The 8,956-nt window shown below is 35.7% G+C and overlaps 1 protein-coding gene across 1 annotated transcript; it reads right to left on the bottom strand.

Moving 5' to 3' along the window:
- Positions 1–5,052: 5,052 nt before the first annotated feature.
- LOC127790544 (NAC domain-containing protein 90-like) lies at positions 5,053–7,382 on the bottom strand. The gene is made up of 3 exons (XM_052320102.1): positions 7,130–7,382; positions 6,238–6,530; positions 5,053–5,658 (listed from the first exon to the last, which is right to left on the bottom strand). Exons 1-3 carry the CDS (start codon positions 7,293–7,295, stop codon positions 5,329–5,331), a joined length of 789 nt encoding a protein of 262 aa, XP_052176062.1. The 5' UTR covers positions 7,296–7,382; the 3' UTR covers positions 5,053–5,328.
- Between the last annotated feature and the right edge of the window lie 1,574 nt (positions 7,383–8,956).

The following is an 8,956-nucleotide window of genomic DNA, read 5'->3' as shown; positions in this document are numbered from 1 at the left end:
CAAAACAGAGAACCATTTCCAAAATCAACCTGGAGAGCCACTCAAAAGTTGCAGCTAATACACACAGACGTATCCGATCCTCAAAAAACTCCTTCATTAGCTAGAAGCAAGTATTACATTACTTTCATAGATGATTTTACAAGATTGATAGTTTTTTTCTTAAAATTCAAATCAGAGGTGGCTGGTGTATTTTGGAAGTTCTAAAAAATGGTGGAAAACCAAAGTGGCTACAGAATTCAAATTCTAAGATCAAATAATGGAAAGGAATACACCTCAGAATAATTTAATTCATTTTGTGAGGAAGTAGGCATTGAACATCAACTCACTACTCCATATAGTCTGCAACAAAATGGAGTGGGTGAAAGGAGAAATAGATACATAATGGAGATGATCAGATGCATGCTTCATGACAAAGAGCTGCCAAAGAAATTTTGGGCTGAGGCGGCAAGTACTGCAGTTTTCTTGCATAATAGATTGCCTACCAAGGCATTGAAAGATAAAACTCCATTTGAGGCATGGTATGGCTATAAACCTTCACTTAATTTCCTTAGAGTGTTTGGTTGTCTTTGTTTTTCTCATGTTCCACGGGTTAAGCGTGATAAACTTGACAAAAGATCAAAATCAGGTATCTTTGTGGGTTACAGTGCTTCTTCTAAAGCCTACAAGGTGTATCAACCTCAAACAGGAAAGTTAATTATCAGTATAAATGTGTCCTTCAATGAGAATGAGAAGTGGAACTGGGACTAGATACAAGAGACATCCACAATCAAGCAAAAATCAAGTTCTCCTTTCCAAACAACAGATGAGCACGCTCCTGAACAACTACAAAAAGAATTGGAAGAAGATCTACCAATCCGTGGCACAAGACAACTCCATGACATCTATCAAAGATGTAATGTGGTTATTTGTGAACCTGCAAGTTATGAAGTAGCCATTAAAGATTAGAAATGGAAGAAGGCAATGGAGGAGGAGTAGTCAATGATAAAAAAGCATAAGACTTGGGAGCTAGTTGACAGACCAAAGGATAGAAAAATTATTGGAGTAAAATGGGTGCTTAGAACCAAGCTCAATGCTGATGGTTCCATCAATAAACACAAAGCAAGGCTTGTTGTCAAAGGGTATGCTCAAGTTTTTGGAATTGATTCCTCAGATACGTTTGCTCCAGTTGCTAGATTGGAACCATTCGACTGGTACTAAATGTGGCAGCCCAAAATGATTGGAAAATGTTCCAATTAGATGTAAAATCTGCCCTCTTAAATGGTCTACTACAGGAGGAGATCTTTGTTGAGCAACCAGAAGGATTCATTGAAGAATTCCATGAAGACAAAGTTTACCTACTAAAAAAGGCTCTATATGGCTTAAAACAAGCACCTAGAACCTCGTATAGTAGGATAGATGAACACTTATTGAGCTTGTGTTTTACAAGAGGTTTATCAGAAGTTAATCTCTATGTCAAGAAAAAAAAGAATGACTTCCTTATTGTCTCATTGTATGTGGATGATTTGTTAGTAACAAGTAACAATGCCAAGACTGTTGATGAATTCAAGCAAGAGATGATGCTAGTTTTTGACATGACAGATCTTGGTTTAATGACATATTTCCTTGGCATGGAGATCAAACAAGATGAAGGGGAAGTTTTCATTTGTCAGAAAAAGTATGCTAATGAGATACTTAAAAAAATTTGCATGGGGGAATGCAAAGCAATGACTACACCAATGAGTCAGAAGGAAAGTTTGTGTAAGAAGGATGGCACTGACAAAATCGATGAAGGCTATTTTAGAAGCATGGTTGGATGTTTAATGTATCTAACTGCAACTAGGTTAGATATTCTCTTTGTTGTAAGCATTCTCTCTCATTTTATGCATCTTAAAGCAGCAAAAAGGGTTATTAGATACATCAAAGGGACTGTTAACTTTGGTATAAAATTCAAGAAGTGTCAAAACTTCAAGTTAATGGGATTTTTTGACAGTGATTGGGGTGGATCCGTGGATGATATGAAGAGTACATCTAGGTACTGCTTCAGTCTAGGATCAGGTGTGTTTTCTTGGTGTTCCAAGAAGCAAGAAACCGTGGCACAATCTACCGCAGAAGCTGAATTTGTTGTTGCCATAGCAACAGTAAATCAAGCATTGTGGTTGAGAAAGCTGTTATGTGATTTACATATGAAGTAATTGAATGATACAGAGGTATTTGTGGACAATCAAGCTGCAATTGCAATATCTCATAATCCATTTTTTCATGGAAAAACTAAACATTTTAAGATTAAGCTATTCTTTTTAAGAGAAGTGTAGAAAGAAAGGGATGTGAGTTTGGTTTATTGCAGTTCAGAAGAATAGCTTGCGGACATTTTCACAAAGCCATTACCAACAAACAAATTTGAGCTTCTTAGGCAGAGACTTGGAGTTTGCAACTCCTAAAGCAAGAAAGAGTGTTGGTTATGTGCATCAAGATCAGCAACTCACTCTACTGTCCACGTATTATTTTTTTAATCAGTCAAGTTTATGTTCCTAGTTTATAGGATTTGGTTATTTTGTTATATCTAGTAGTGCTGCATGATTCTCGATTATTTGGTTAATTTTTCAGTCTTTATATTGTATGCAAACTTTTACTTTTAAGATGGTATTGAATTCTCGTATATCTCTCCCTTCTTATCAGAAGAAATCTCACTCTACAGAATTGTTCTTTCAGCTTTTAAACTAACAAATATCCCAAGGATCAAAAAGGTAAGTAGCCTTCCCCTATATCATTGATTAAGATTGTTGAACAGGCTTCTAAGGCCAGATCCATTCCGTCGAGTGATGGAGGGGTATTGATGGCAAATAGATTTGATTCTTAGCCAGAGGAAGATGTGGATATATTATATTCTCGCTCTAGGGGAGTTGTCTATGCCAGGGGTAGCAGAAGTACTTGGGGTTGACGGCGAAGGATGTCATGGATGTTGTGCAGTGCCGGCCCTGAGGGTAGGCAACCAAGGCAATTGCCTTGGGCCCTCCACTAAGGCTGGTCTTGGCTTTGTTGGCATGGGCCCAGGTGGATGGGCCCATCTCACATTTTATATATATATATATATGTATGTATATTATGATATTAAATAATATTAGGGGCATGAGATGTTAGGGTTTATATAAAATTTTGCTTAGGGCCCCTAATTTCTCAGGGCCGGCCCTGATGTTGTGAATAGAGGAAAATGGGATCGGATGGAAAGTAAGGATGCTTCTTCTAGTGACAAGGCTGACAGTTCGAGTTCTGAGTTTGCTCCAATGAAATCCAAATCCTAGTTGAAATGGGAGCAGAAAAAGAACGCGCTTGCTAAGGCCTCTCAAGTTTTGGGTGCAAATAAACCTGTGCTCACAGATCCGACTTAGTTTGGTTTTTGGTTGGCATAGGTTTGTTATTTTCTCTGCGATTGCTTTGTTTTGTCCGGTTTCGATTGTTTTGTGTGTGCCTCGTTAGTTGAATTGTGGTTTTCTTCGGTTGTTCTGCGGGGTATGCCTTTGCATTCGTTTGTAGCTCTTGCACTTTTTTTCTATTAATATATCTTACTTATAAAAAAAAAACAAGAACCATCTTTCTTTGATGCAACAATAAATTAATAAGCAAGTCTCATTCAAAGTATCATAATTAAAATACTCATGCAACTTAAAACCTGATAATAAACCCTCACACCTCGAGTTTTGAACTCTTTCTCTTACCTTTTTTTCCCTTCTCTCCTTTTTCTTTGCCTCAATTCTCTATGGTTGTTCCTTTCCTTCAGCTTCGAGCTGCACCTTTCCTTGAGAGTGTCAAATAAGAAATGAAGAGAGAATATCATCTCCCCTTTCTACTATATTTTTCCTAAGTCATCTGCTCACCACCTTCACTTCTTCCATTACCTAATCCAAACCTCCCTTGTCATTCACTAATTTTGTCATTCGAAATCCAAGATTTTAGCCAGAATTCCTTGTTCTTGCTAATAACCTTGACCCTGTTTTTGGTGAGCTTTGTTGATTGCGACTGGAAGCCATGGTTACTGCACCGTCGCGAAGTTACCATGGTGATGTCTTGGAAGCAAAGTGTTTGGGATCTAAGCTAATTTGGTGATGTCCATGTCTGTTAGCTAGCATCATATTATTTTTTAATTTTATAATGAACTGTCAATTTTTTCAATATATAATATACTAAACTTCATATTTGGTTTCAAGTTTATAATAAACTTTTAATATTTTCAATAATGTACCAGACTTTGTGTTCAATTTTAATTTTAAAATATCGTAACCCTCGGTTCGGTTTTCAATAGTATAGTTTTTCCAACTCATTGTCCACCTCAAACATTAAATTATCCATAGTTCATTTTATTACAATTTTTCTATATTTTTCTATAAATGAGCTATCATCAATTTAAATTTTGTATTGTAAAAAAACGAGTGGATAAGACCAGTAAATCCCACTAAAAGGTGTAAAAAGCTTGTAAGTTATTGGATAACTTAATGGAATGGTCTATTAAAGAAATCTTAAAATTAAGTTCCTTCTCTCATAAACCAGGATTCAATTTTCTATTTAAATAGAAAATTATAATTGTTTGCCCCATTGATAATATTCATACAGTTATTGGAAATGAAGAGAGAAACAGGACACCTAGTTAAAACATGTTTATTTTCTCATGTTAATTCAACCTTAGTAGTGGAATTGGGTATTTTTATAACCTCTTTTAATTATGATTTCTATTTTTAATATTAAATTACAGTTTAAATCCAACATATATATTTCAAATTTTGTGTTGTATAAGTAAATTTGTGTTTGATTTTTTCCTTTACTTATGTTGTCGGATTGTTGGATTCACAGCACCAAAATATTTAATTTTGTAATACCGATAGCTAGGTAGTAATCGTTTCAAGTTTTTACTTAGTCAAAAAAAAATTCCTTCTATTAATGGACTTCACTCAGAAAAAAGAAAAAAAAAAAAAACTTTCTTTTAATGTCTTTCTTGCAGCTTAGGCCACTAAATGTCATCTTATCAGGGTTGCTTTTTTGTTTTCATTTTTTTTCCTAGGCAAGAGAGATTTTGTTATCAATTTGAGCTGCTATATCCAGTGTCCTATAAGTATCCCTCAGATTAATTTCAATGATAAAAGTACAATAAGGACAATCCTATATGTCCTTAATTTAAAGGAAGACGCACCCAAAAAAAAAAAAAAAACAAAAGAACACACATATAATAGAAGAAGAACATATAATATGATAATTTCAGTGGACATATCTCATGACCTGCTGATCCACAGCATATATGGTTCATTTCTTCATAGCTTTTGATGGTATTCCTTCTTATCAGAACCAATTGAGTTGTTCCTGTTACCAATCCCACAGAGGCTGATCCTCAAAAAACATATCCCAGTTATCTCTAATCAACATGTGATGTGACGGATCATTACCAACATGTTCTCCTAACGAAAATCTCTCTGGTAAGCTTGCACTCTCCATCATTAGATAGTTCTGGTTATGAGATGTTATCGCCTCGCCACTGTGATGAGTTTGGTGAACCATTGCCGGATCCGGGCCTGCCACCGCTGCCTGTGGCTGCCTGTCAAAACCGTGCAAGAAGGTTGATGACGGCCGCCTATCAAAAGCACCCAACCTTGTCGATGATCTGTGCACCCGGCAGAGACTCAAGTCCTGTCTTAACTGAACGAAAAACATCGGTTCAAAAGAGAATGTAAGTAAGAAAGCATATATCAAGAAATTAAGTTGCAATAACCATAATGTAGTTAATCTTTTATCAGGTACCCGTTTCGTTATTTATTTATGTACTTTCTTTGCTAACCCACGGAATAGGAAAGAAGATACAATACCTACAAAAGTACTAGATATTGGCAGCAAAAAGTAACAAGCAAAACAGGAATTAATTAATACAAATCAAAATGATCTGAAACTGAAACTAAACTAAATAAGAGAACTGATGCATGGCTGCTTCTCTTTGACATAGGCTTAATATATGTGTAGGCAGGCGGTCTTTAATTTCTATCAAAAATAATTATCCCATGAACTAGTATCAAACTTTCATGATATACAAGTTCCTGAAGACTTTTTCTTTTTTCTTTTTTTTGGTTTTGCTGGGTGATGAAGTCTTTCCAAAATCATCCTTTTTATAAAGTAAATGTAAGTATCTTAAATACTTCTTAGCCGCAGTTTTCTGTTTTACTAATTTTCTTTTTAAATTATCTGAACTAAGATGAAGAGCCCATATGTTGCATGTAATCATACCTTTGGAATTGCATTTCTTGATGATGAAACCTCCCCTTCAATGGTCCTATATTCATTCATTTTCCAGTCCGTTTTTCTCCCGGTTGGAGCTTTTCCTATGTAGAAAACCATTGTCCTCTTCACACCGATAACTCGGTTATTAGAACAGTAAACATAACTGGGAGAGCCAGTAGCTTTCCAGTATCCAGAAGTAGTTAGTCGGTTAGGTCTTCCTCCACGAGCTTCTTTCTCTTGTCTAGGAATAAAGAAGAACCATTGTTCAGGGTCTTCACGACACAGCTCGCCAGCAAATTCTGGTCCAAAATCCAACATTAATTAACAAACTAGTTAGCTTAATAATTATTAGCCACATTATAGTCTTCTAACCTCCAACTCTCATTTAAAGGCCTGTGCTTGATTTAAATGTTGAGAAATGAAATATAAGAAAATCTAAAGTAAGAGCCAACTGGATAAATTAAGCGGGGCTGCTTCATTTCTTCTTCTTCTTTGGGGGCTAGTTGAGTCCATGCTTGACAAGACTGGAGGAAACGACCAAAATTCTATCTCAGAAATAACCAAGAAACTGAATGAGACAATTCAACCGAAGATACATGGTACTGAAATATGTTCTTCTTCTTCTTCCTCTTCTCCTTCTTCTTCTTCTTTTGTTTTTTCTTTGAAAACATTCAAAAGGATATGTGAAATATCCATGCCTAGAGCCTCAGCAACCCCGACAACGACTATCCAAGAAGGAGCTTGAAAGCTCCAAGACAAAAAGCAGATTGATTAGGGATCGCAGGTTTGTACCTAATTGACCTTTTTTTTTTTTTCTTGAGAGACCCATTTCGGAAATCATGAACTAATTAATTAGAGGAAGAGAAGAGAAAATGAATCAAGAGATGAGAGAACAAACGTGGGAGATCCCATGGATTGAAGTGATAAATATAGAGGACTGGAATGACTCGATCAAGGTCTTGTCTTGTGCCTCGTAGCTTGTTGTGGAGATAGAACGAAACCAGCTCTTCTTCTGTTGGGTAGAATCGAAACCCGTCGGGCACCGCCGAACTAATATTCTCCATTAGTTAAACCTCTATATGTATATCTCAATCTTCTTCTCATAGAGCTCTTCCTTTCTTTTTTTTTTCTCTCGGTGAACTTAGTGCTCATACATGTTCCATATTTATACACGCTTTTAGATGTCAAGGCAGGTCAAGATCTCTATGAGAGAGAGAGAGAGAGAGAGAGGAGTAGAGTTAGAAAAAGGATTTCCATGGCACCGCCAACCGATGTTGCTGGGAAATTTCCATCAGCGTAAATACTAGTGATTCTGATGGGATGCAACCTTAATCTGGGGAGCAAGCCGACACAACAATAGATATTTTTTTTGCTATTGAAAAAGTAAATCAAATTAATCATTTTACCTAGTCCTAAAATCACTCTCATAATTTTATATCTCTCCTCTCTCTCACAAAAAATATTTTATAATTTTAGTTACAAAATGAATTTGTAGTTTTAATTATTTTTAAATAACATAATAATAATAATAATAGGTTTTCTGTCACAAAGACAAAGTTTATTACTGAAGTCCATGTCTGATTCAATGTGAACTCCTCAAGATCTAAATTAGTGATTTTGATGGGATCCTTTTTTCAAACTTAAATATCATGTAGTAACAGTTTTATTTTTTTCCCAAAAAAAAAAACAAAAAAGGGAACTCAAAAAAGAAATAAAATCTAAAATAGAAGGTCCTAGCATGTTTGCCCTTGCACCCGGATCACTTGATACAAAATTTGTCTTGAAAATATCCGCAGGAGTGGGTAGAAAATGAAAATTACCAATTAAGAGAAAGTCAAGCAATCAGACCCTCTTGTCTAACAACACCCTGCTTATTCACGCTATCAGCAGCACAATCACTCTCACTTAATTTAATGCTGAAAATTCACTCAACTTTTAACATCTTACATAGAGGTGATGGCTGACAGTTGGACTTGGAGGAGTCTGCGACTCTCTTGGGATTTGATTGTTTCTAACTTTCAAAAAAAAGATTTCAAATATAGCAATTTACATTGATATCAAGAAAATGACTCAAGAGAGGTCTCCAGGAGACCTCGCCGGGTTACCCAAATCTTCTTTTGATCAGGAATCTATCGAGAGGGTCTCCCGGAGACCCTTCTCCCAAGAGGGTCTCTTGAGTCCTTGGTGCCTCTTTTTTCCGTTTTGTCCCTTACGCTTTATTTTTGTGGCTCTTTTTTCCGTTTTGTTCCTTATGTTTTATGTTTAATTTTTTAACTTCATTTTTATAAGCTTTGTCATTAGTTCGATGCATATTCATTGAACAGATAACTTTTTACCTTAGTCTTTTTCTACTTGGGTTTTGGGTCTCCCTCTAAGTTTTTCTCTAAATTTTCCTCTGGACCTGTCATTGAACCTATTTAATTGGACCTTGATCCATGTACACATTAGATTCTTTTCTTTGTGGGGATTTTCAATTCTTCTTTTCTTTCACTTTCTACATTAATTCTTTCTTTCCTTTACTTTCCGTAGATTGTTGAAAACGACGGTGTTTAACTTGCGTGTTCGAAACTGCAAACATAGAAAAGCAGCCATTTCGTGGCTCCAATAAATAAAAATGAAATCTACGCTCTTGTTGTTCAAAATACGTTGGTTTCCAAGCATGTGGTTTGACTTTATAGTTTCGATGTTGGAGTTTGATTGTTTCTTTTTAAATAATTAAAATGAG

The sequence above is a fragment of the Diospyros lotus genome, chromosome 14 (assembly GCF_014633365.1).
Source record: "Diospyros lotus cultivar Yz01 chromosome 14, ASM1463336v1, whole genome shotgun sequence".
Taxonomy (NCBI): domain Eukaryota; kingdom Viridiplantae; phylum Streptophyta; class Magnoliopsida; order Ericales; family Ebenaceae; genus Diospyros; species Diospyros lotus.
Note: the sequence above shows the minus strand (reverse complement) of the source record. Positions and strands in the feature narration are given on the sequence as shown.